Source organism: Schizosaccharomyces cryophilus (assembly GCF_000004155.1).
Source record: "Schizosaccharomyces cryophilus OY26 unplaced genomic scaffold supercont4.6, whole genome shotgun sequence".
Taxonomy (NCBI): domain Eukaryota; kingdom Fungi; phylum Ascomycota; class Schizosaccharomycetes; order Schizosaccharomycetales; family Schizosaccharomycetaceae; genus Schizosaccharomyces; species Schizosaccharomyces cryophilus.
In genome coordinates, this window is record NW_013185629.1 from 510718 (window position 1) to 536237 (window position 25520).

The 25520-nt window shown below is 38.1% G+C and overlaps 15 protein-coding genes and 2 non-coding genes across 17 annotated transcripts; 9 read left to right on the top strand and 8 right to left on the bottom strand.

The window, feature by feature from the left end:
• Nucleotides 1-33: 33 nt before the first annotated feature.
• SPOG_01100 (SMR and DUF1771 domain-containing protein) lies at nt 34-1636 on the top strand. The gene is made up of 4 exons (XM_013169372.1): nt 34-102; nt 155-317; nt 545-689; nt 746-1636. Exons 1-4 carry the CDS (start codon nt 94-96, stop codon nt 1062-1064), a joined length of 636 nt encoding a protein of 211 aa, XP_013024826.1. The 5' UTR covers nt 34-93; the 3' UTR covers nt 1065-1636.
• SPOG_01101 (uncharacterized protein) lies at nt 1610-2873 on the top strand. The gene is made up of 4 exons (XM_013169373.1): nt 1610-2017; nt 2098-2236; nt 2287-2706; nt 2755-2873. Exons 1-4 carry the CDS (start codon nt 1839-1841, stop codon nt 2815-2817), a joined length of 801 nt encoding a protein of 266 aa, XP_013024827.1. The 5' UTR covers nt 1610-1838; the 3' UTR covers nt 2818-2873.
• SPOG_01102 (ESCRT I complex subunit Vps23) lies at nt 2620-4791 on the bottom strand. The gene is made up of 2 exons (XM_013169374.1): nt 4211-4791; nt 2620-4163 (listed from the first exon to the last, which is right to left on the bottom strand). The coding sequence occupies exons 1-2, from the start codon at nt 4250-4252 to the stop codon at nt 2850-2852; spliced, it is 1356 nt and encodes a 451-aa protein (XP_013024828.1). The 5' UTR covers nt 4253-4791; the 3' UTR covers nt 2620-2849.
• SPOG_01103 (DUF423 protein) lies at nt 4026-7080 on the top strand. The gene is made up of 3 exons (XM_013169375.1): nt 4026-4897; nt 4947-5023; nt 5121-7080. The coding sequence occupies exons 1-3, from the start codon at nt 4867-4869 to the stop codon at nt 5367-5369; spliced, it is 357 nt and encodes a 118-aa protein (XP_013024829.1). The 5' UTR covers nt 4026-4866; the 3' UTR covers nt 5370-7080.
• On the bottom strand, nt 5623-6770 carry SPOG_01104 (adenylyl-sulfate kinase). The gene has a single exon (XM_013169376.1). The coding sequence runs from the start codon at nt 6295-6297 to the stop codon at nt 5686-5688; it is 612 nt and encodes a 203-aa protein (XP_013024830.1). The 5' UTR covers nt 6298-6770; the 3' UTR covers nt 5623-5685.
• On the bottom strand, nt 6928-6999 carry SPOG_16332. The gene has a single exon. It is a non-coding gene; the product is annotated as a tRNA-Cys (tRNA).
• Nucleotides 7081-7430: 350 nt separating the features above from the next.
• SPOG_01105 (RNA-binding protein Nhp2) lies at nt 7431-8755 on the top strand. The gene has a single exon (XM_013169377.1). It carries the CDS (start codon nt 7519-7521, stop codon nt 7981-7983), a length of 465 nt encoding a protein of 154 aa, XP_013024831.1. The 5' UTR covers nt 7431-7518; the 3' UTR covers nt 7984-8755.
• Nucleotides 8756-8870: 115 nt separating this feature from the next.
• Nucleotides 8871-10563, top strand: SPOG_01106 (Cdc14-like protein phosphatase Clp1/Flp1; the record flags this gene model as incomplete). Its single annotated transcript, XM_013169378.1, has 2 exons — nt 8871-8919; nt 8981-10563. The coding sequence occupies 2 exons, from the start codon at nt 8871-8873 to the stop codon at nt 10561-10563; spliced, it is 1632 nt and encodes a 543-aa protein (XP_013024832.1).
• A 490-nt stretch (nt 10564-11053) lies between these two features.
• Nucleotides 11054-13768, bottom strand: SPOG_01108 (ubiquinol-cytochrome-c reductase complex subunit 7). Its single transcript, XM_013169380.1, has 4 exons — nt 13552-13768; nt 13313-13330; nt 13007-13220; nt 11054-12928 (listed from the first exon to the last, which is right to left on the bottom strand). The coding sequence occupies exons 1-4, from the start codon at nt 13581-13583 to the stop codon at nt 12911-12913; spliced, it is 282 nt and encodes a 93-aa protein (XP_013024834.1). The 5' UTR covers nt 13584-13768; the 3' UTR covers nt 11054-12910.
• On the top strand, nt 11084-12682 carry SPOG_01107 (exonuclease Rex3; the record flags this gene model as incomplete). The annotated part of the gene is made up of 1 exon (XM_013169379.1): nt 11084-12682. One exon carries the CDS (start codon nt 11084-11086, stop codon nt 12680-12682), a length of 1599 nt encoding a protein of 532 aa, XP_013024833.1.
• Nucleotides 13769-13866: 98 nt separating the features above from the next.
• On the top strand, nt 13867-14859 carry SPOG_01109 (prohibitin Phb1; the record flags this gene model as incomplete). Its single annotated transcript, XM_013169381.1, has 2 exons — nt 13867-14674; nt 14810-14859. 2 exons carry the CDS (start codon nt 13867-13869, stop codon nt 14857-14859), a joined length of 858 nt encoding a protein of 285 aa, XP_013024835.1.
• Nucleotides 14860-14884: 25 nt separating this feature from the next.
• SPOG_01110 (phosphotyrosyl phosphatase activator) lies at nt 14885-16251 on the bottom strand. The gene has a single exon (XM_013169382.1). It carries the CDS (start codon nt 16183-16185, stop codon nt 15127-15129), a length of 1059 nt encoding a protein of 352 aa, XP_013024836.1. The 5' UTR covers nt 16186-16251; the 3' UTR covers nt 14885-15126.
• SPOG_01111 (mRNA processing protein Cox24) lies at nt 16200-17584 on the bottom strand. The gene is made up of 2 exons (XM_013169383.1): nt 17366-17584; nt 16200-17318 (listed from the first exon to the last, which is right to left on the bottom strand). Exons 1-2 carry the CDS (start codon nt 17520-17522, stop codon nt 16939-16941), a joined length of 537 nt encoding a protein of 178 aa, XP_013024837.1. The 5' UTR covers nt 17523-17584; the 3' UTR covers nt 16200-16938.
• Nucleotides 17585-17707: 123 nt separating this feature from the next.
• On the bottom strand, nt 17708-19307 carry SPOG_01112 (microfibrillar-associated protein family protein; the record flags this gene model as incomplete). Its single annotated transcript, XM_013169384.1, has 2 exons — nt 17708-18848; nt 19261-19307. 2 exons carry the CDS (start codon nt 19305-19307, stop codon nt 17708-17710), a joined length of 1188 nt encoding a protein of 395 aa, XP_013024838.1.
• Nucleotides 19308-19387: 80 nt separating this feature from the next.
• SPOG_16333 lies at nt 19388-19470 on the top strand. Its single transcript has one exon. It is a non-coding gene; the product is annotated as a tRNA-Ala (tRNA).
• Nucleotides 19471-19535: 65 nt separating this feature from the next.
• Nucleotides 19536-21703, bottom strand: SPOG_01113 (replication termination factor Rtf1). The gene is made up of 7 exons (XM_013169385.1): nt 20906-21703; nt 20688-20854; nt 20548-20635; nt 20398-20509; nt 20014-20346; nt 19813-19964; nt 19536-19763 (listed from the first exon to the last, which is right to left on the bottom strand). The coding sequence occupies exons 1-7, from the start codon at nt 21267-21269 to the stop codon at nt 19654-19656; spliced, it is 1326 nt and encodes a 441-aa protein (XP_013024839.1). The 5' UTR covers nt 21270-21703; the 3' UTR covers nt 19536-19653.
• Nucleotides 21704-21890: 187 nt separating this feature from the next.
• SPOG_01114 (COPII vesicle coat protein) lies at nt 21891-25341 on the top strand. Its single transcript, XM_013169386.1, has one exon. The coding sequence runs from the start codon at nt 22080-22082 to the stop codon at nt 24873-24875; it is 2796 nt and encodes a 931-aa protein (XP_013024840.1). The 5' UTR covers nt 21891-22079; the 3' UTR covers nt 24876-25341.
• The last annotated feature ends 179 nt before the right edge of the window (nt 25342-25520 follow it).

The window sequence follows — 25520 nt, forward strand, 5'->3', positions numbered from 1 at the left end:
TACCTTTGCTTGAATCTATTCATTGTCTTGGGCTCCATTGTAAGAGGTATTGTTTTATCCATTGTTCTCAATACAATACCTCTTACAATAGGAATGGAGGATGTAAGGAAAATAGACAAGATACTTGAAAGAGATAGGAGCTAATTTGCTTTAGTATGAAAAATATAGACATTTAGCTGGTGGAGAAGCTGAAAAAAGAGGTCATTTTTTTCAGATGGCCCAGCAGGCTTATGCCTCTGGGCAGAAGGCAGAAGCTCACGAGCTAAGCCAAAAGGGGAAAGAATGTGGACAGAAAATGGAAGAATATAATCGTAAAGGTATGTACAATTCTTGCTCTTAGTCTTGACTTCACATCTTGAAGTGACCTAGACGGAGAGTACTGGTGAAGGTTTCATTCTGAAAGGTCGAAAAGGTCCAAAAACTGCCTTCATAGAAAATAGTATTAAATCGAAAATAAGTATTCCTGTGACATATTTTTCTTGCTGAGAACCCCGGGCTTTGTTTATTTGTTCGAAATTCAAATACAAGAAACTAACATGAAAAGCTGCCTACGCGATCTATTTATACAAAAATACTCATTGTCAACCGGATGAACTTGATTTACATGGTCTCTATATTGACGAAGCTGTGCAAGCTGTTCGACAGAGAATTCATAACTGTATCCAGAGAGGAGAAGATCATTTACATGTGTAAGGATTTACTATCGTAAAAGATGGAAAAGAAAGCCACTAACTGAGTTTGTTAGAATCGTTGGCAAAGGCAATCATAGTGTCGGTCATGTGGAAAAGCTTAAGCCTGCCGTTATACAAATGCTGGAGCAAAACAATTTTCGTTATTCCACCGAGGTGAATGAGGGACGAATTTATGTTTCTTTTCCCCATGGAGTTGTTCCACATCCTCCTCAACCTGTACATGCGTCTCCCTACCAGCATCATCAACAACAACAACCACAGCCACAGCAGCCTGTTGCAGCCCAAGGTGTGGACCCCGAGACCGAGAAAGTTATTGAAGAAGTAGTTACCTGTTGTCTTCCTCGTCTGAAGACTTGCTGCGTGATTATGTAAACTACACGAAATTAAAAACAAGTATCTCGCATGTTCGACGATGGATACTCGATTTCAACCGACAACTGACTGTTCCTTGTTTCATGTAATATATGGGGTTTGATCTTTGTTTTATCTCTGGTAAAATTTGATTTATCGAAAGGCAACCTCTAAATACTTTTCATACATCCTGGTTAGAGATGGGCAGAAAGAATTTACCTTTATACCCATTCGTGCCCATCCTTTCTTATTTAGAGAATTCATAGAAGTTTTTTTTTTATTGACTACAATTGTTTTCTTGTCTAGAATGTACATTACTTATCGTCGCAATTGCAGTCTACCTAATAGACGGAACCTGCAAGGTTATTTTTTCCTTCTCTTAGCTTTTCTTATTATTTCCAAAGTTTTATGGAGCTTGTACTAAGATTGTTGAAGATAAAACGGGACTTTTACAATCACTTTGGTTGAATACCAGTTTGGTAAATAGAATAGAGTAAAATACGCTTAATTATTTTTTGGTTTCTATTGTATTTGGTTTTATAAATTATAATACTGGGATTTTCCTGCTCGAATAGGATGCCTTTGCTTTTATACACTTTTATAAGATCCGCATTTCACTTTAATCTGTCTGCGGTTTTCTTGTAATAAGTACAGGTTAACAATCATTAATAGGATAAAAAAGTCATTGATTCCTGAATACAAAATCAAGTCATTAATACTTCAAAAAGCAGAGATATCAAGGTCAGTAAACTACAAACTTCTAGAGAAGGGCTTTCAAATCATTCACATACAGTCATGAAAGATGATATTTTAATGGCAGCAAGGACAAAGGCGTTGAATGGATTACGATTTGTATTAATTTTGGATGTTTTGGCACTCTTCCTAGGCTCAATAGGAAATAAGAAACTAAAAATCCTTCAACTAGCATATCCTAGTTCCTGGTCATTATCTCCAAAACTTTGGACACCTATAAGGTATAATTTGAAACCTCCTCAACTAAAAAACTTGAATCTTTTCCTTGAATCCATGATTAATTTTGAGCACTAACCATTAGAATTGTTATTTTAATTTTCGACTGTTTGTTCACAGCAGGAATCGCTAATGAATATGATGATGTTCTACAAGCAGTTTTTCAGCTAAGTAATAGATTATGTGTTTCAAGCTTTTCTGAAGTAGCCGGGACTCTGTTTATGGTATGTTTCAATAGACTTATTTTTGGTACTATGTGTTTAACGTGCATAAGAAATTTCAAGGATCATGGTTCTGTGCTATTTTTTTTATGATTTCTTCCTACAATTCATTTTCAATGATCCGTTCCTTACACAAAATGAGAAATAGTTGGGACCTACTAGTCATTATTGGACTCCCTACAAAAATTCATTTTGTTTACAGTCTTTTTCAGGCTATTCATTATCTCGAGTTTTCTTCATCTTTCTTAGTGGAATTACCTTTTACCTTCCACATTTTCTCATGTGTCGTTTTGTTGCTTTTTTTGGGGAATCTAATTCATAAAAGTCGTGATTTTTTCTTGGGATTTTGCTCAGTCTTTTTTGTCCTTCTAAGCAACTCTAATCCTTTTATCTTTAAAAGGCCTCTGTTATTTTATACGAATTTAACTCTAAGCTTATTACTCTTACTGGAAAGCATTGTTTATGTGATGATTGTAAGTCATGGAATCTTTGAATTTTTGGATGCTAACTTCAGAGAAAAGGAAAAAGAAAAGATAAAAGGGGTATCGGAATCCGAGTATTTGTATGATAGCGATTCTGAATAAATAAAGCATTTCATTATAAAACAAATATCCATCTATAGATGAAGCAAATCGTCGCGAACAAAAAACTGTTTCCTAGCAAGTAACTTGACCGCTTTGAGCCATGCATGAACAGAAATTGATTCTTGAGTCAATGCTGAATTCAAAGCTTGTATGCTATTATTCAGGATAGCATCATTCGAACTCAGTTTGTACTTTTTCCTATCCGCTTCCGAAGGTATTATGAACAACTCCTCGATCGGTAAGTTTTCAATTGTAATAGTTCTTCGTAATTCATCTTTGAGCTTTCTCCTAGTCATTCCCAGCAAAAATCGCTTCCTGTCGATTTCTTTTGCCAATTCTTGCAACGAACGCTTTTCATTATCTAGTAATTCTTTTTTCTGTCGAAGGCTTTGAAATGTCTTGATTTGCTGCATAAGTTCTGCATCGAGCTTCTCTTTCCATCGGCTTTTTGTTTCATCCAAACGTTTTTGAGTAACTTCTAGTTTCTTATCCTCATGATTTGGAGGTTGAATGGGAAAATTAATTTCTTCGTCTAATAAATTCACTGTGGACTTGTTGATGGGGACTGCATTTGTGTTCGTTTGTGAAAGCGAATCATCCAAGTGTGGTTTTGAAGGAACGGGGGGAAACTTTTGTTTCGGAGGCAAAACTGGTGAAGAGTGATGCTCTTGCTTCTCTAGAGCTTGTAAGGAAGAGGAGTCTTTTGAAGTGTTATTTGGTCGAAAAGAATTTTGGACGAGGTTCGTATAGGGAGCGGGTCTAGGTGGCAGACTAGGGCTAGAATAGTTATCCTTATTTTTCGCAGGAAATATTTTTTCTGTCGACGGAGAGGAAACTCGACATGCTATCGGACTAGAGGGCTTCTCAGGGACGGGAGGCTTTGATAGATTCAAGGACAAGGAATGAAGGCTACTTGTGAGGTTGGTAGTATTTGTAGCTGGCGGTTTTGGCTTTGGGGGAGCTTGGGGTACCTGACTTTGAGTTTGTCTAGGAAATGTTTGGTTTATAAGAATGTGAATAAGACGACTCAGGTTGAAAACGGAAGGTTCATTTTCCCAAAGGTCCAAAAAAAGGATTTTATATGAATGAAAGTTTCCTTTCCTATCCTTAAGAAGTACGGTTGGAGGTACTTTAGGATACGAAATAGGTATTGTTAGGTGAACAGATTGGTAATCACAATCCTGGAAATTCGACCGAGTAAATTCTATCAGAACACTAGGAGATGGAGTAGAGTCGAAAATAGGGTTGTTTTGAAATTCAACAGATTGAATAACGAACGTAGTATCGCTTTGTTCATTCACAACTCGAGCAAACTCTTCACCTACAGTAGCATTCCATTCCCTCAACTATTGTTCTTGTGATTAGTACATTTAATCCATATGTTGAAGAATACCTTTTCGATGATATTAATAAATGGTTTTGAAAGACGGCTCATTTCGCTTATTTGAGAATGACGATAGGGTCTTTCTCCGGTGAGTATCAGAATTTCAGAAAATGCGAGCTGGACGTTTCCAGAGACATTAATTCTATTTTTAAGTATACAGAAATCAATTGTGATAGTCAGTTTATCTAGTTTTCCAATACGCAGTAAAATATCGAATATAGGGACATGGAAGCAGGTACTAGGTATATAAATATCCTCGTTTTTGCAATTTCAATAAGAAAACCCCGTTTTTAGCGTTTCATATTGTTCTTCTGTTTTTATTTTTTATAAATTCCGTTTTAACGTTGATGATATGAAATGAACTTTCCATGCTGCTTTTCCATATGACACTGACCTTTGTTGAAAGGTGAAGGAAGTAAATTCAATATCATTTTTATAAAAAATAAATACTGATGAATGATCATACCAGGAATCTCTTGTAAGCTCCAACTCTCACATTGCCAAAGGCAGGCAGGCAGACAGCCTTGATCTTTCACTATACCTCTATCAAGGTCTTTCACAAGCGAACAATTAAAGTCGAAAGTGTCAAAAACGCCTTGGAAATTGATTGAAATAAATTTAAAGACATTTGAAGTTACTCGTACATTGACTAGAGAATTATAAGGATGGCAGTCTGGAATGCAGCAGCTCTAATGGGTAAGAATACAAGATCAATGGAAAGCATCCTTCCATTAACACAATATAGGACTTTTAGGCGTTGGCTTAGGAGCGTATGGCTCTCATGGCTTGCAAAAACGCGTTCAAGACCCTCACTTATTGAAGGTAAGCCAAACGATTCTGAGTTTGCTGGAATAGTAGAAGGAAAAAGCAAGGAAGAGAAGAATTAGAGTTTATAAAGATTTATATTTCTAACGATTAGTCTTGGTCCACGGGTTGTACCTACTTGATGTTTCATTCCCTAGCTGTCATGGCCATCTCTCTCCATCCCAAGTATGGCAGGTCAAGATGGACCACTCCTCTGATGATTGGTGGCAGTACGCTGTTCTCGGGAAGCATCTTTGCTCTTGTGTTACTACCAAAGACATCGTCCTTCCGTAAATTCTTGGGTCCTGTAACTCCTTTGGGTGGTCTCTTGATGCTTGTTGGTTGGTCTACAATGCTCGTCTAATTCATGAATTTGACGAAATCAACGTTTCTGGCTATGGCTTGGCTTTTAGAGGGAGCTGCTTTTAGATGTGAATTACAATGGATGAGTTTTTCAGTGTATTTTTTAAGCATATGACATGTGACTGAAAGTCGAAGTGAATTTCTGATTAAATATCAAACCAGCATTTTAATGAAAAAAAAAAAAAAAAATACTACAAGCATAAATAAAGACACACACACACACACACACACACACACACACACATACAGAGGAATGACAACAATAACGATTGATTAGGTATTATACATGAAACAACACATAAAGCATGAAAGGGAGATTAATTGTTCAAGTGAATCAAGTTTTTTTCTTGCAAATAAGCAACAATCTTTTCCACAGATTGTTCAGTGGACATATTATGGGAAGAGACAACGACTTCAGGAGCAAGAGGAGCTTCATAAGGCGCGGAGATGCCAGTGAATTCCTTAATCTCACCGGCACGGGCACGCTTGTAAAGACCCTTGGGATCGCGTTGCTCAGCTACCTCAACAGGGCAATCGACCAAGACCTCGATGAAAGGTAAGCCATCCTTGTTGTGGGCTTCACGAGCTTGGTCACGGTCTTTACGATAAGGAGAGATGAAAGAAGTGATGGAGACGACAGAAGCGTCAGCAAACAGTTTAGCAACATGACCAATACGACGGATATTTTCATTACGATCCTTTTCGCTAAAACCAAGGTCGCTGTTGAGTCCAAAACGCACATTGTCACCGTCCAAGCGGTAAGAGGTAATACCATTTTGCAAAAGGTATTGTTCTAAAGCACAAGCAATGGTGGATTTACCAGAGGCTGATAAGCCAGTCAGCCAGATGGTCATGCCCTGATGACCTAAGAACTTGGTACGTTCATCTCTTGTAACAGAACCAGGATGAAAAGTGATGTTGGTAGCCATTTCACTGTCTATATTGTATTCTATTATTCTATTGTAGTGTACGGTACTGTACAATGTTGGATTATAAAGAAAACAAAAGGATGAATGAATTCAAGAAGAGAGTAGAAAAAAAAAAAAAAACCAGGCAGTTCTACGGTGACAAGAAGCAAAGATCCAACTACCGCAAACAAGGGAATATGCCAGAAAAAAAGGACCTGCTAAAGGGAAAAAAGAAACAATAAGAGAGGAGCAAAATACGATGGACCGGGATTTATCCTTCTTATATTTCCGTCAAATGTCAAATACTCGACAGTCACATGGAATGTCGCAATAGAGCTAATGATTGCGCAAGGCCGATATCGAACGTTAATTTGTCTCGGTTATGGTTCGAGTTTAAATTTTTTTTTTTTTTGGTGGTTTCATGTGACATAAGTATTCATGGTAAACAAAGGAAGGAAGAAAAAAAAACAACAGCAGCAGCAATGGTAGTAGGCCCTGCCCTACCTGCTTGCCCTCCCTCTATAAAATTGAACGCACTACACAAAAAGACGAAAAAGCGTATTTTACTCAGCCGATAACAATTTATAAAATTAATATATTCTCGTTTCTTTGATTTTCAATTTAAGGAATTGAAAAAAATATATAAAAACAAGGGGCCAACCGGATTTGAACCAGTGACCTGGGGAGCTGCAATCCCTCACTCTACCACTGAGCTATGACCCCAAGTTCGATGAATGAAAAAGCTATAGCATACATAAGTAGATTGGCAGATAAGGATTCGTGATGAACGATTGTAGGCTGAATTCTATATCTGCTTCTTCTTGAAAACAAAAAAAAAAGAACGATTTTTTGTTTATTCAAACCCTTCTCTCATTATCGTATACTCCAAACCGTTCTCATTCGTCTCGTCTCGTGATGCTTGTCTTGTTTTGTCTTTCCTAGCCTAGGCTGCCCTTTCCTGCCGGCTCTACCTTGGATAGGTTTGGTATTCCGTGCTCTAACGCAATGCCACATTGCAATGCTGTGCTACGCTCTCTGGTAATAGTACAAGACAACGCACCGTGTTCTTTTGCTTCTACGCTACTCGCTACGCATCAATATAGCGAACCCGTCCTGGTTTGCAAGTCACATGTAGGTCCTTTTACGACGGCATAGCGAGCTACGGAAAAGGTGAAAAACTCGAGTTTACAAACCTGCGCTTAGCCAAATTCATTGTATCAATTTTTGGATTTTTACTTCACAATGGCAAAGGAAAGAAAAGAACGTAAAAGCTCTGGTGCTTCTGAAGATGAGTATGACTCGTACCTCCCTGCGTTGATGCCAATCGCCCAACCTTTGGCTCCTAAGAAGCTCAATAAAAAAATGATGAAAACTGTGAAAAAGGCCTCCAAGCAAAAGCACATCCTCCGTGGTGTCAAGGAGGTGGTCAAGGCTGTTCGTAAAGGTGAAAAGGGCTTGGTTATTCTTGCTGGTGACATTTCTCCCTTGGATGTCATCTCCCATATTCCTGTCTTATGCGAAGACAACGATGTCCCCTACGTCTATACGGTTTCTAAGGAACTCTTGGGAGATGCCTCCAACACCAAACGTCCCACCAGCTGTGTCATGGTCGTTCCTGGTGGAAAGAAGAAAGATTTGGCCAAGGCAGAAGATTACAAGGAAAACTACGACGAAATTCTAAAAGAGGTCCCCGCTTTGGGAGCTTAAAACAGAACGGAAAATGATTCCATTATTGTAAGACTCTTGCTGGAGAGATTAGCTTATTGAGTCAAAATTGGGTTGGATTTTATTTTCTTATTTTGCTTTTTCATTGTGAAGGGCAGACATCTGTCCTTGTTACTTTCAAAAATATCTTTATCTGTTGGTTTCTGAAAATTGAACCTTTTTCTATCATGAATAAGGCTCCTCTTTTCGTCTTTCCCTAAGTTCCAATTTTGCGTTCTCTCTTTCGTTTCCTTGCATTTCCATTCATCTACTGCTTTCTTTTTTTGCGGATAGTTTAGGAATTTGAACAATAAAAATTTAGTTGACGAACAAGTTTTGTTGGATGCTTGTTTCTACAGCCCCTTTTTGTGTGTTTTGAAAGAAACTTTCTTGTGATGAATCCTGCAGAATGCAAGTAAACAGATGAAGAAGAATAAAATAGTTTATTTATTCGAGTGAAAAGACTTGACTGACTGTTGATTACCATATCGAGATATTTGTTCTCAATCGTATTCGTCAATATGAAACTTTTGAATCATCCAAATACTCATATACTTTCTTTGTAACCAACAAACAATCCAAATGGGGCTGTTTAATATTGAACGAGCTGACAATGTCACCCTTTGTAGATTTTGCTTATGTTTCCAAATATAGACAGTGCACTAAAAGTAAACTTCCATATTTACTAGCCAAACAACCCTCTTTTGTTCCATAGTTCAATATTTTTATTTATATCAGTTGATTTCCTGCAACAAATTCTTCTTTCTGGTTTCCTTCCTACAGGTTGCTTGTCTTATATCCTGTGGACCTCAACCAACTTCCAAGTACAAAGTTGAAACAAACACCAAAGTATCCATAGTTCGTTCTCAAAATATAAGCTATTGAATCCTATGGAGTATCGAGATGATGGGCTGGGTGAAATGATTGAGTTTTTGGAAGGTAACTTTTGAAATTTTCTACAATTTCTTGAAATTTCATGATACTAACGCTGACTATGTAGACAAACTATATTTTACATCTTTAGATGAACCACCAAATGAAGCTTTATACCCTCACATGCACTTCTTCTCAATAGATGATGAACTTGTTTACAATCCTTTCTATCATGATTTTGGACCATTAAACGTGAGTCATCTAATTCGGTTTGCAGTCATTGTTCATGGAATTATGGCGAAGCATCGACAATCCAAGAAGAATAAAACAATTGTTCTTTATTCGTCCACGGATACCCGTTTACGAGCAAATGCAGCTTGTCTTTTGGCATGCTACATGGTTCTTGTTCAAAACTGGCCTCCTCATTTGGCTTTGGCTCCTTTGGCTCAAGCAGAGCCTCCTTTTCTTGGATTTCGAGATGCTGGCTATGCTGTTTCAGATTATTATATAACCATTCAGGACTGTGTGTATGGCTTATGGAGAGCACGGGAAAGCGGTATTCTTAATATACGGAACATCGATGTTCACGAGTATGAGACCTACGAAAAAGTTGAAAACGGCGATTTTAATTGGATATCACCGAAATTCATCGCTTTCGCTAGTCCAATTCAGGCTGGCTGGAACCATCCTAGCACTCGTCCGAAGAAACTCCCTCAACCATTCCTTATCGTGTTAAATTACTTTAAAACAAATAATATAAAACGAGTCGTCCGACTGAACGGTCCTTTATACGACAAAAGCACGTTTGAATCCGTCGGCATTCGTCATCAAGAAATGTATTTCGAAGATGGTACAGTGCCCGAGCTTTCCTTGGTAAAGGAGTTTATTGATCTCGTCGAAGAGGTAGAGGACGATGGAGTAATCGCTGTACACTGCAAAGCTGGTCTTGGCCGTACCGGTTGCTTAATTGGAGCCTACCTGATTTATAAGCATAGCTTTACTGCTAACGAAGTAATCTCTTATATGAGAATTATGCGTCCTGGAATGGTTGTTGGTCCCCAACAGCACTGGTTGCATATTAATCAAGTTCAAATTCGCGCATATTACTATGAGAAGGCTATGGCGAAAGCTATTCAACAAGCCATTACTACTGAACCACTGGCGACTCCCCCAAGGCAACCGCTTCATGCATCCAACGGTGTTGCTGCGCAGGAAAAAGTTAGCACTCCTTTACCAGAGCCTACTCCAGGCCAGCCGCGTAAGATTTCCGGTCATCATAGTATGGCTTCCCCTCAGCGATTACCAACCACCTCTGCTCGATTAAACGAAAAATTACAGAGTGTTTCTAAACGGGCTTCTAACGATGAAAACATAATGAACAAGTACTCAGAAAGGCGTGAAGATCCAAAACCGGAAGGCGAAGATACAGATACCGAATCTGTAGGAACCCCCACGGAAACAATCTCTGTAGCACGTCTTCGAAGGTCTTCTAGCCAAACCACCCCAGAATCTTCAGTTCGCTCTCCTTCTTCATCTTTCAGAGGCAGTTCTTCTCGGAGGTCCAGTGGACGTTGGAATGGTAGTACTTCTCCTCTCAACGGTCATACAAAGAAAGCAACCCAGAGAAGTGCCAGTATGTCTTCTATAAACAGTACGTCTAATGGCCGCATTACAAAGCCTCGCTCTCCCAAATCTCGGCTCTTTTCTTAAATTTCCTACTGAATGTCTTAACCATAATAACCTTCTAATTTGAAGAGCAACGAATTCGACTGAAATGTTATCTTTTTAATTCAAATTCCTATAATCCTTATTTATGCTTCCCAACCTTTCTTTAGGAACATAATTTTATATGTTCTCTTGCATATTCGGATACCTCTTGCCTCCCAAGAAAAGTGACCTTCTACACTCGTACTTCAACACTTCACCATTCTTTTCTGTATTAAGGTTGTATCTTCCATTAAATTTTCTTTTTCTTGAACTTTTCTTGTAATTATAATTGCATTTTAAGTCACATAGAAGTGCAAGCAATGTCGAATTGATGGTAATAACGAACTGGTTTTGTTACCAACTCATAGGCTTATTTCACCTGCATTAATAACTTTATCCTTAACAATTCAATTTATATAACTATTCAGAACTAATTTAAAAGTGAAAACTTCTAGTAATTGTATTCAAGCGACCAAAATTTCTACTTCACTAAGGCGTGGTTTGGTCACACAGGTTTTTGTCCATGTTCTCTCCACTTGGCCATTTCAAGCATATAAACTGTCCTTTTGCTCGTAGCGATCAAACGTGCCCTGCGAAATACTGTATATTCAAGCATGCAGATGTTTGCTACAATAAGGGCACTCTTGTTTCGCATGTACAAGAAGAAAACTCTGCGAATCAACGTGAAAAGATTCAAGACAATCAACCCCTTTCATTGTCCTCCATGTGTACAACAGCTCAGATTCGATATGTCCCATCTTCTTTTACTACAGCTATAAAAGACGGTACTGTCGCTATTAAGAAGGACCCTCAGTCAAACAAGGTATTAAAGGAATCATTTTCTGGAGACCAATCTACTAAACGAAAAGATAATGAATTGAAATCTCCGAGTTCTGTATTAGCTGAAAGCACAAGGCCTCTCAAACGGACAAGGGAAGAGCCCCCGAAACCGACATTGGATAGAGATATCAAGAAGCCTGACTCGTTCGCTATAAAACTGAAAGAAAGGCGGACTATGAATGAGCCTATGGCCATTCCAAATCCAGTTTACGACTCTAACGCTCCAGCAGGTCATGAACTTAGAAAACGCATGGTCCATATCTTTTATGATGCTTTTTTAAAACTTGGATACGATGCGATTGAAAGCAAAGAGAAATCCCTAGAGGAGGAGAAAAATCTCTGCTTATCCACAAATAGCAAAATGGTATACAGCTCTTCTTGCAAATCCAAGATTTTGTCCTTAAAGAGATCACCGCCTAAGGAAATTTTAGAGAAAAAAGAAGATGTGAGTGATCTGATTCCAAAGTTAGTTCATCCAAAGCAGCAACTTGAGTTATGGGGATATAATTTTGGATATATAAATCCATCTGAGCCGGATGATCCTTTGCGGGAGTGTGATCGATGTGGAACAAAGTTTGTAAATCTTACAGGACCTTGTAAGTATCATTGGGGAAAACTCTTTCGAGAAAAAGTGGGTGGAGAAAAAATCCGTGTATACACCTGTTGCGAAGTGAAAGAAGGAGAGTCATCAGGATGTACAAGTGAAGAGTTTCATGTTTATCGATATCAGCATTTACCCTATTTAGCAAATGTTTCGCCTTACGTTAGTTTGTCGACCGACTGCCCAGGGAAAGAAAGAATGTATTGTGCGTTGGACTGTGAACTTTGCTACACAACTTTGGGATTTGAACTTGTTCATTTAACAGTAGTTGACAAAGAAGGAATTCTGTTGAATCAATTCATTCGTCCCAAAGGAGACGTTCTGAGTTTGAACACACGTTTTAGTGGAATAACCAGTAAAACGCAATTGGAGTCTGGAATCAGCATGCGAGAAATGTATGAAAAGCTGAAGCAATTGGGCATTACAAGAAATACAATTATTATTGGGCATGGGATCGAAAATGACTTGAATGCAATGAGACTGATTCATGAACAAGTGATTGATACTGCTATTTTGTATAAGCATGAGCGAGGTCCGCCGTTCCGATACTCTTTAAAATATCTAACGAAGAGGTATTTGGGCAAAGAGATCCAAACTGACACGCATCACAGTGAGGAAGACGCGATTGCTGCTATGGACTTGGTAATTTATTGGATCCAAAAGATTAAATCTAGGACATAGACAAGTTACAATGGAGAGTAGAATTAAATAGAATGAAATTGTATTTCATTTCCATACCACAAATGGTACTACTGTGGCAGTAGATAATCAGTTAAGAAAAAGTATATGAATTCAGCTATGAAACGACGAGAGGGGGAAAGTGTAAGAAAAAAGACAGAGAAAATGAAAGAATTAAAATTCGTTGCAAAATCCTTTCTATCTAAAGAAGTTTGATTGTCATACAAACAATTACTCCTCTGCAACCAACTGTACTCCTGTTAGTAACAGTTCACTACCATGTACACATAGTATGAATATGCCAATGGATGGGAGAATTGTACTTACGTGTCGACCCCATTTCGAGTTCAAAAATTCATTTCGTTCCTTGCCCCAGCAGTAAATGTAATAAGCAACGCCAAACGGAATAGCTACATAGAGACCTTCGTTAAGGGCACGACGGAAAGTGTTTCGGAAAGAGCTTGTCAAGAAACCAGCCATAGGTTTCTGTTGAAAAGGGGACAAGGTGTAGGTAATGATACCCTTTTGCTTAGGACCACCGCTAAGGTCTAGTCAGTAAAACCAATCACACATAAACTGTTGTAGTACTATGAAAGCCTTTTGCTTTCTTCTTTAAGCACTCATGGAACATACAGGTGACCCCACCAGCCTCTATTCAATCAAGTTAGTATTCAACTCTTACAAACACCGAATTCCAACAGGACAGCAGCTGAAAGCAAAGCAATATGAAGAAGAAAGATACGATTCCAAATAATATCGTCTTTTCTAGCCGTTTGAAGCCGCTATAAGCGACTTATTTCATTCCCGAGACTTTCGATCAAAAATCAAGTCTTTGCTCGCTTTCAACATGCGTATACTTTATATGAACTTACAAATAAGTTTTTCCACTAGGAGCACCACCCATTTTGCAAAATTAAGTCAATTCGTGAAGCTTCGAAATCCGTCAAGATATATGGAAAGGGTAATTAACGGTGACCCAAACGAGAGAAGGACAACCTCAAACGGCGAAATTTATAATGTAAACTAAATTCTTATAAATTTAATTATATAAATTTAATAAGTTTGGTTTATTTATTTTCAGGTTTCCGAGTAAAAGACAGAGTTCCGCCGGTACTCCTACCTAAGGATTTGGTAGTTAACCTCTTCCAAACATCAAGTACCAATAAAAGAGGGAGAGTTCGTAAAAAATGGCTTTAGTAGTAGAGAGAATAGCAAAATACGCAATTCCAATTAGTATTGGATTTACTTTGCTTCAATCTTCAATTTATGATGTTTCAGGTGGAAAAAGAGCAGTATTGTTTGACCGACTTTCTGGTGTTCAAAAGCAGGTTGTTCAAGAAGGAACACATTTCTTAGTTCCTTGGGTTCAAAAGGCGATTGTGTACGATGTTCGAACACGTCCCAGGAACATTGCTACAACGACAGGCAGTAAAGACTTGCAAATGGTATCATTGACTCTTCGAGTGATGCATCGTCCTGAGATTGGCATGCTTCCTCAAATCTATCAGAGTCTTGGCTTGGATTACGACGAACGTGTGCTTCCTTCAATCGGTAATGAAATTTTGAAATCCGTAGTTGCTCAATTTGATGCTGCTGAACTCATTACTCAACGAGAGGTTGTATCAGCCAAAATCCGTCAAGAACTTGTTCAACGTGCCACTGAATTTGGTATCCGTTTGGAAGACGTTTCCATTACTCATATGACTTTTGGTAGAGAGTTTACCAAGGCCGTTGAACGGAAACAGATTGCTCAACAGGAAGCTGAGCGGGCTCGATTCTTAGTCGAACAAGCTGAGCAAGAGAAACAGGCTAACATTATTCGTGCCGAGGGTGAAGCTGAAGCCGCCGACATTGTTTCGAAATCTCTCGATAAGGCTGGAAATGCTTTGATTCAAATCCGTAGCTTAGAGACCAGCAAACAGATTGCTTCGGCTCTTGCTGAGAAAGGCTCTCAAGTTACTTATCTTCCTTTTGGTGGAAAGTCTGGCATATCAGGTAATGACACATCAGGATCATCTAGCGGATTTCTCTTAAATTTACAATCTTAAATGGACAACTTGGAAGTTATCGTTTTTTGTTTTAAATTTTGCCGTACTTTTCAGAAAGCAATTGTTTGTTTTCTAATTCTAGCCGGTATTTTACTGTTCCCTATTCTTTATGATCCATTTTTATGTGTTTAATATCATTAGGTCTTTTATGCTTTATCCGTGTAACTGCTTGCAAAATGAAATGGTAAATGTTCCTTGTCTTATCAATTTCATTCATTTCGTTTTCTAACGGGTACATTAGTAAGGGAAGTTGCACTGAAAAGTAGCAAGCACGTGGAACTCGTAAATCTAAAAAAGAAAAAAAAAAAAATATCGTATAGCTCTTCTTATATAATAAATAGCAATATCTTAGTAGGAAAAAATTTACATGTCTATAAAGAAAAATATCGTAACGGATTTTTAGTCAAAAGGCAGGCGACGCCAGCCGGTCTTTGATGCAGCAATTGCACTAGGGATCTTAATTCCACAACAATCCCCATAAGTTGAATGAATATGACTAATTTCGGCATCTTCTCCTTCTTGAGGAGCCGCAGACATACTCGGTACTGCCGGAATCAAATATCCAAATAAGTAATGTTGCATAATGGGAAGCTTGGAAAGAACTTCAGCACGGTACATCTTAATCATACCTTCATTGACCTTTGCCCATGTCTTGACGCTTGAGATATCATCAATCATAGGCGAATGAAATCGTAGCGAAACATTTGGTTTCAATTCATTAATGAATCGAACATATCCCAGATACATATAGTCATTTGCACACATTTCAAGGATTTCAGGATCGCGCACATGTTTCGGACGCAAATATTTATGATGCACTAACTGAGAAGAGCCAAAAAGGAAAGGAAGAAAGTGAAAATCATCTAATCCCCAGACTCCATGAGAACCGGCAGGTTCCAAGAAGTAGGTTGTCTGTATCAACCTCATCAAGTTGATGTACTGCACAAAAATTCGAAGAACAATAGCAGGATAATCTTCTTTCGTAAGAATGTCCAGTCTTCGTAAGGAAAGAAGCCAAGTCATAAAGTTAAGTTCATGACCACTTCCATAGTCTATTCTTTTCCTATTACCAAAACTCTCGTAAAAGTACTTTCCAGCCTCTCCTATTGCATTCTCCTCCAGCCCAAATGCTGCGTGTAATGTAGGACACTCACATTCGACCTGATCGTAAAATGACTCGAATGCTGGGTTTCCGAAACGAGAACCTTTGTTTTCAACGGGGGGATTCAAATTGAGTATTTCTTCTACTCTTTTGAGAATCAAGAGAATGTACTCAATAGACGGACTCAGCTTTACCTCAGCTGAAATCGGCTTGTCTTGGATACTTTCATTTAGATCACAAATAAACGAATCAATTAAGCGATAGGCCTCTGATTCTTTAAAAAGGTTTAAATCATTATTATTTAGTATTCTTCGAACTGGAACAAAGCAGCGATTTTGTTCTTCAACAGATATCATTTCTAGAGCCCTTTGGTATACAGGCTAAGAAGGATCACGGCTCTGCTATATTCTTGAGAGATATTACCGTATATTATAATACAGAGGTTTGGTTCGGCTCCAAAAATAAGCTTTTTTTCCCTATCCAATATGTGTTTTCGTAAGAAAAAGAAACTAAATATACCTGTAGACTCAGCTATTGACCCTTCGGGCGTTTCTCTTTTCGGGAAAAACAAAGATCGTTAAGGCGATGACCATGTTGCAAGTTCATGCATGGTATTCACAGGAAGGTTTCATTCAATAGTTTCGACATACTGTAAAGTTTGAAATAAGAATCAATGAAAGACATATACGAAATGTAATAAGTATGGGTGTCATTCAGTTCATGCTAGGTGGTTTTCTCTAAACGTTCATTCAATCTTAATGTCTGTCCTGCTTAAAGGCATTTAATTTGTATCTGGGCCTTTGTGACATACCATTTCAAGTCATAATGAAAGAAAATTAATTGATGTACAGATTTTTACTCAACCCACAAAGAAAGTTCGTTGATCATTCTTTTTGTTTCACATGCATATATAGGTCAAAAGTGTAAGAAACAGAAGATGCTCTTTAAGAAAACCTATATGAACATTGAACCAAACTATAAACCTCGAAAACAAATCTGGTCCTTCGCATTAGCTATTAGAAGGATGCATAATGGAATCAGGGATTCCTAAAATTCGCGCTTTTCATTATTCACAACGTAAAAAGAAGGTCAAAAAGTTGCAATCTTTCTTATTTACCCAATCGCTTACGCAAGGCTCGTTGTTTTCTCATACGCTTCTTATATTTGTGCTTGTTCATCTTCAGTTTTCTCTTCCGTTTAACACTTGTTAAGCTGATTGGAGTCGTGGATATTAAAGTATCACATAGTTGTTCCCATACTTGAGAGGATATACGGACAGGAAGAGATTCTGTAACTTTACCAGATGGAGAGAGAGCTTGGGCACGTAGCACTCCGTTCTCCAAAGATAAAACATATTCATCAGATCCTTCAGGATTAAAGTCTACTTGTTTTTGAGTGAAATTACTTGGTGCTGGGTCTGACTCGGGTTTCGAAACGTCGCAAGGAGCTAAAGGTCTGTACCCAGCGAAAAAGTTGGCACGAGCAATCTCTACATTGAATGTTAGTATGTTCTTATGAGCCGTTAATGAAACATACGCCTGTGAGAAACATGGGAAGTTGTCGGAACTGTAGGCAAATTATATTTGGGAGCAATGACCGGAGAAGCAGATACATGCCAAATCGGAATCGGGCTTCTCATGGAAAGACTACTTATTCCTTTTATAAGTGTTGAAAATGGGCTTCGTTTCAGCATATTGATTTATTTACAATTTTGAGGATATAACCTCAAGTTGGGAAGTTAAAACTAAAGGCCTACCACATACAATACAAGTGGGAAGGGTAGTGCACGAAACTTGGAAAGCGTAAACAAAAGCCATAAAAAGGGTCATATTATACAGGTATATAGATATTAAATCTGTTTGTTTCTGGTTATAAATGCTAAATTTTTTTCCTCTTTTTCGGTAATTCATCAGGATGTAGTCCACCTAAGCGTTGTAAGTTTTGTCGAACCAAAGGATTCTTTGGGTTACTCCAAGCAGATCCGGTTTTACTAGTATCTTCGTTGGCCAAGTGAGTCCATCTTGTTTGTCCAGCCAATCCAAAAGTATTACCACGAACTTGCATGGCTTTTGGTAAAAGTTCCTTATGCTGGATTTCACCTTCGGCAGCCTCAGAGTAATCTCGATTCCGAACAATATCTTGGTCCTGATAAAAGGCACCTTTGTGGTAGAATTTTTGTAGGAATTGTACAGGTTTCTTTTTCTTTTCTTGGCGGCTTTCTTCAGCTTCTCGTCTATCCAATTTTTCTCTTTCTTCAGGGTCCATTAAGCGTCTTTCCTCCACCGACATTCTTTCTTTTTCAAGAGACAAAAGTTTTTCCTTATCACGTTTCTTCCTTCGTAAACTTCTTACTTGCCAAGCTTCGTATTCACCCTGTGGATTTAGTCCATCTGTATCATCCACGTCTTTTAATAACTCGTTCGTGTTTTCCATTTCTCTCTGTTTCATTTCTCTCTGTATAGTTTCTTCTAATATTTTTTGGGATAATTGCTTGCGATCTATTTCAGCAGCCTCTGAGGAATCGCCGGTGGTCGTTTGGCTTTTCGCGCCTTTTCCGACAAACTTTGGTGCAGTAAGCAAAAGCTGCCTTCTACGATCCGATTCATCTTCTTCAGATTCATCAGAGCCAGAGGTTGATTCCGATTCGCTTTCTTCTTCTTCGTCACTACCGTTAGGCTTTGTTACTAATTGCTCTTCATCCGTTTCGTATTCAGATGCTGACTCGTTATCATTATTAAGCTTTTCACGACTAGAAAAATATGGTGGATTCTGGGATAAGCTCACAGGTTTTGCAAACGACGTTTCGATATCCTCAGACTTGTTGGATGCAACAGATTCAGCAGGAGGGACCGAAGGTGCAGAAGAGGAAAGAGGTTCTTCTTCATATTCACTGGAAGAGGATTCACTTTCACTTTTTTCTAGATAATCTTGTCTAGGCCGATACCTTCCGATAGGTTTTTTAGGGACCAGTGGAACAGGAGGTGCCATATCAATGACGACAATGAATCTCAATGCAATTCTAAAAATATATCTATAAATTATATTTAATATGTAAAAAAATAAATAGTTCTAAGATAAATAAAAGATATTGGAAGTAAATGACTGAACATTCTCTTAAGGCATTTTCCATATATCTTGGTGGTGAACTCCTCGCAACTCTATTCCCAATAAGCATCGCTTCTCTTTCGTACTCGCACAAAGGAAATAAGAATAGGAAAAAGTAAAATGAAGTTACATATAAATAAATGTATAAAAAACAACTCTATCAAACTTCTAATTACAATTACAGAACCAGTAGTATCTATAAGCTGTCCTCTCGTTAATAGTTCCTTTATGTAAACTATGCAAACCTTGGATGTCATATCCTCATAGAATACATTTTTTAATGGTTTCTTCTTTTTCTAGAATTGATTTTAAAGTTATAGAATTACAGTAATCCCAAGCAATTCAAATTATCTATTTGTCCTGCTACTTTCATTTTGTTTAAACGACACGAGATCGTACCAAATCTTTTAAATTGCTATATCTAATTCATAAAATCTCTACTCCCATACAATTGGGGATGTGGTTTAGGGGTATAACGTTTCATTCGCATATTTCGCAACTTGAAAAGGTCCCGGGTTCGATTCCCGGCGTCTCCAATTTTTTCTTTTGTTTTATTTTTGATTTTGTTCATGATTAAATAAAGGATAGACTTTTTTTTATTGATTTTATAATAATAGCAAAACTGTTCAAAAACATCTATCTTCTATTTCTTTTTTCGTTCTCTGATCATTCTGAAGCAAGCGAACAGATTATAATTGCCAAGGAACATGGGCCCAGTCTTAAGCATTAGATGATCCAGTAAAAGGAGGATCCTGATTCATGTATAGACTAGACTGTAAGTTCTCAGACCCAACGCAATGAAACACATCAAACAATTTCTGAATCAAAACTGAATTATCGTTAGATTAAGGCAATTTTAAAGAATCAAATCCACTTACCAGGAAAAGTACTCTCATCATTCACCATTAAGCTTTTTTTTATTTTTTCAAATTGCTTTTCACAAGCTTTAGAAGTCCAAAACCGGCCTGCTAGATCTGATATTTGAATCCAGTCTATCATTTCTTCTTTTTCAATGCTCATCTCTTTGATCCTTAAATCGTTAGTACATCACGAGTGCTTTGTGAATCAATTTTCGTTACCTTTGTATCATCCATAAATTATCACCTGGATAAAACAAGAGCTCTTTATTGGAAGTACTGTTGAGAAGGGAATAAAATCTTAACTTGCAATGATGCCTATGTCGATTTTTGAGCTTCTTGGCGATGGTTTCCCACTGAACTGGTAAAAGGGGAAACTGGTGTTTGAATTCACATACTAAAGATAAGAGTTTTTTCGACTCATCCTCCGTCCAAGGGGAACGAAGAATGACTCCACATTGAATATAATCTCGCCAGTGATCTCGGCATTGCATAGGAAGTCGATTTAAGATTTGACCAATTTTAGACCAAGAAGTTCCATAGGTATCAACAAGACTAATCCTATTAGTATATAGATCATGACCCATTTAATAATATTGTGAGTACCTTTGCAATTGGTCTTCTTCTTCTATAGTCCATGAGTTTCTATGCAAAAATGGGTAATATTTCCTGCGAACAAAGCTTTGAACACTCTTTTTATCTCTTTCAAGTTCATTAACTAAGAAATGAGTATCAGGGAACCCTCATTCAACTTACCTATCGAATTATAAAGCTGATCGATTTCCATTGAATAATCGGTAGCCCATATCAGTTCACAAAACTCTTGCTGTGAAATATTTTTCTCCTTTTAAAAATTAGAAAAAGCACAAAAAATAAAAGTAGAGATGGTGTTTTACCTCTTGGAAATAGTTTATTTTAGCTTCAATCAATTCTGCCTCTTTGACACCCCAAGCTCCAGATCTATTTGAATCAACATAGCCAAATTGAAAAAACCCAGGTACTCGAAAGTATCCCCGAAGATGGCGATGTAGAGTCCTCCTTGTTATTCCTGGTATTTCAACACCTGGTGATGAATGTATTAGTCAACTCAATACTGGTAGATTGAAAAACGTACGAAATCGAACAATTATATTCTCAAATATTCTTGGCACACGCCGTGATTTCTCAAGGATTACTTTTGCATCTTCAAAACTTAAGCCTGATTTTTCCATTGTTTCCTGAATCAATCCAATAAGCAATTTCCAACATCTTGGAGAAAACTGAGAATTCCGACGACTATAGCTGGGTCGATAATATTGATTGGAGTTAAAGCTATTTGTTGGTGATAACGATTGTTCTGGAGATGTCGTATTGCTGCTTTCCAAAGAAGGTTCTCTTTCAAAATTTAATACACAAGACTCAAGATCTTCGAGTTCTGGGGAGAATAGTTCAGGATAAGAATAAGAATCATTAAGGGAATTGAATTCTTCGTCCTCCATGTTCGTCTCTTTTGCTTCTAATAAATTGGCTGCAATTGTTTGCTCGTAGTAGCTTTGGCTCTAGCTCTAAGAAGAAATACTTGTATAAAGAAAGAGTAAGGTTGGCTAATTGTCAGAGGGTATCACATCAAACAAATGAATTAGGACCAGCTTATTTTAAGAACTATGAATCTTCGAGCTAGCTCCAAGCAGCCGCGGGTTTCAGGTAAATTCCATATAAAAACTTTACTAAATTCGTCTATCCGATTCAAAAAGGCCTTACTATTAATCAATTTCTTCCAATACTTATAATTCCTCTTCCTAGAGTGGTATTATTATTCTAGTACTGGCTCACAGAATAAACGGTCAGTTAAACGATTTATAGATATTTGATAATATTTACATATATTTGGTTTCTGAAATAATCTCAATGAAAAAAGCAACCAAAATGGAAACCATCGTTTTTTTTTTTTTACAAATTCAATCCAATGTTTATTTACATTTCTATATACGTTAACGTGCGCTAAGTAGCCTTATACAACAGAACGAAAAGTAAATGTCGTTTGATAAACTTGGTTAAGAGTCGCAACAAGCATCCTTATTCAGTCAGACAAGCTTTCTCCGTCGGTTTAGGCATTTACCATTCACCCACTATCATATTGACCACTGGTGGTAACCACTGCAGCTATACAGCTCATATTACTAAATTAGAGGAATTTTTAAGAAGAAATTTACTGTCAATAGAAAGAAGAACACGGTTTCCTCTAGAAAGTGTGATCGCTCAAAGTATCAGATTCACGAAAGTAAATAAAAGGAAATTATTAAGACATTATGAATCCTGGCGATGCTTATGATGAGAGATACACCTACGGAGCGTATAGTGGATATCCAGCAACTGGGCCTGCTGTCCCACGGCCTGCTGTCCCACAGCCTCCATATGCTGCAGGTATGACTCAATTACCAACGGAAGGAATGAACGGAATGCCAGCAATGCCTGCTGATGGCGCTGCTATAGGAATTCCACCAATGCCTACTGATGGCGCTGCTATAGGAATGGGAGGAATGCCTGCAGCTGGCGGTGCAGCTCAAACTGTACCCACAATGGGAAGTTCTCACCGCTCTCGACGACAATATCCTGCAGAAATTTTTGAACTTACGAATTCTCAAACTGTCCCCATGACCCCTCCACCCGTCTCTGAGCCCTCATATTTGATGGCTCGTACTCCTACATTATCTCCTTATCCTGAAGCAGCACCAAATGCATTGGCTACTCAGATGGGTAATGTTAACTTGGGTCCCGATCCAAATGCTGCCATGATGCCCACCACCGAACTTGTGTCTATTGATTTATATAATCAAACACCGGAAATTTCAGACCTATACGCTCCACCACTTCCCATTAACTTGCCGTTGACTTATTCTGCTACGCAGGCTGAAACTTCCAACTGCCCTCCTAAATACATGCGTACAACTTTAAAGGCTATTCCCAACACGAATAGTCTTCTCAAGAAATCCAAGCTTCCGTTTGCCATTGTGTTACGTCCTTATACCTCATTGCTTGAAGAAGACGATCCTGTTCCTGTAGTCAGTGATACTATTATTTCTAGGTGTCGTAGATGCCGCATGTATATCAACCCTTTTAGTATTTTTGTCGACAATGGACATCGCTATAGATGTAACTCGTGTGGTATTGTGAATGAGGTACCCCAGTCTTATGATTGGGATAGCTTTAGAAATGTCCAAAGAGACAGATGGCAGCGTCCTGAACTAAACTATGCCGTTGTTGACTTCTTAGCCCCACAAGAGTATATGGTCCGCCCTCCTCAACCTCTCATATATGTCTTTTTAATTGATGTTTCTTTCATCTCTATATCTTCTGGTATGGTAGCTACAGCCACTCGTACAATCCTTGAATCTTTGGATCGAATCCCCAATAAGGAAGGTCGTACACAGGTTGCATTTATCGGTGTTGATAGTTCTCTTCATTTCTTTTCTATTGCTCCTGGGGCTGAAGAAGCATCCCAGATGGTTGTTTCCGATCTCGATGATCCTCCCTTCTTGCCTCGTAATCAAGATTTGCTTCTCAACTTACGTGAGTGTCGACAAGGAATTGAAAATTTGCTTACCAAATTCAATTCCATGTTTGCTTCCACTCGTGATTCTAGTAATGCTCTTGGTCCTGCCCTTAAAGCTGCGCAACATCTTATCGAGAATATTGGTGGTAAAATTTGTTGCTTTGTTTCGAGCCTTCCAAACGTTGGTTCTGGTAAACTTAGTTTACGTGAGGATCCAAAATTATTGGGAACCAATCGCGAGTCCAATTTACTACATCACCAAGACGCATTCTATAAATCTTTTGCTGTCGAATGTTCTACGAATCAGGTCTCTGTTGATATGTTCCTCTTTTCTTCACAATACCAGGATGTTGCTACTCTTAGCTGTTTGCCTCGTTACACGGCTGGTAAGACTCAATTCTATTACCGTTGGAATGCCTCTCGCAGTGAAGATGCTTTAAAATTTGCATCCGAGTTGAGTGATTATCTCAGCTCAGAAGTAGCCTTGGAAGCTGTTATGCGTGTCCGTGGTTCTAGTGGCATTCGAATGTCTTCTTTCTATGGTAATTTCTTTAATCGTTCTAGCGACCTCTGCGCATTTCCCAGTTTCCCTCGTGATCAATGTTATGTGATTGAAGCTGTCATAGAAGATACAATTACAAAGCCTTTTGCTTCTTTTCAAGCTGCAATCTTGCATACTACTTCAAGCGGCGAGAGAAGAATTCGTGTTGTCACCTTGTCGTTACCAGTAACCAACAGTTTGACTGAATTGTATGCGTCCGCTGATCAATTAGCAATGATGCATGTCCTTACAATGAGAGCAACCGAAAAAGCACTTTCTTCTAACTTAAGTGATGCTCGTGACGGAATTACTAACAAATTAATTGAAATACTTGAGGTGTATAAAAAGAATTTGGCCGGTCAAAACACTGGTGCAGCTCTTCCTCTGCAAATCTGTACGAACTTAAAATTGTTACCATTACTTTGCTTGAGTTTAATGAAACATACTGGTTTCCGAAAATCTAGTCATATACCTTCTGATTTGCGATCGATTGCTTTATGCAACCTGAGCACTTTGCCTACATCTTTACTAACACGCTATGTGTATCCCACGCTGTATAGTCTTCATGACATGCCGCTAGAAGCAGGAACTGTAGCTGAGGATGGCGTCATTCTACCTCCTGCTTTAAATCTTACTTCGGCCATCATGCAAACCTTTGGACTTTATTTGTTGGATACTCACTTCCAGCAATTCTTGTACATTGGTAAAGATGCTGTACCCCAGTTAGCTATGGACGCTTTTGGCGTATCTTCTATTGCAGAACTGAAGGCTGGAAGATTTACCTTACCAATTTTGGACAATCCTCTTAACACTAGGATGCATGCTATTCTTGGTAAACTACGCTCTTTAGACAAGGGTACGATTGTTCAACCTAGTTTATATCTTGTGCGCGGCGATGGTGATCCTCAACTCCGTTCATGGTTCTTCTCTCATTTCGTGGAAGATAGAAGCGACACTGCTCCTAGCTACTTACAATTTTTACAACTTTTAAAAGAAAAGGTTCGTGATTAAATGTAACCTTTGATATTTTAATCTAGTTTACGTACCTAATCTTCTGGTCACAAACTTTTTTGACATGAAGGATATTTGGTTAAAGCGTCCTTAAATTCTTTCATTGTTTTTTTTATTAGTGTAATTATACATTACAACTTAGAATCCACTCATGGTCGAAGCTGGTTCTGTTTATGAGAGATTACTTTGGGGGTTTACTAAGCGAGTTTCTGGCAGGAAAAGGTAAATTTTTTAGTGATCAACCCTTTTGACATACTTTTTTAATTTTGTTTGTTGAATTGCTAAACAACCCATATATTTGCATCGGTTGGTGAGTACCATGCAAAAGCGACGGTCTATCTTTTAATGAATGTTTATTAAATTGATTCATCAAGCTATAATAGTAGACTAGTAATGATTCATTTCTTTCACTTTTTTTTCTTTTTTTTGCGTTGAGGGAGGATATATGCAAAATGCTTCAACCGAGAAGAATATATACAGTCTATTTCAAGCACTTATTCAGTAATGTATTAGAAATAATTAGAGCAACCTAAGAACGCTAAGAACGAAATTTGTTCGATGTAATCGCTAGTTTTCATAAATTCCATACGATGCATGTAGCGAGTTTATAAGCAGAACACTCCGTGATAACCTTTTTTCAAACGT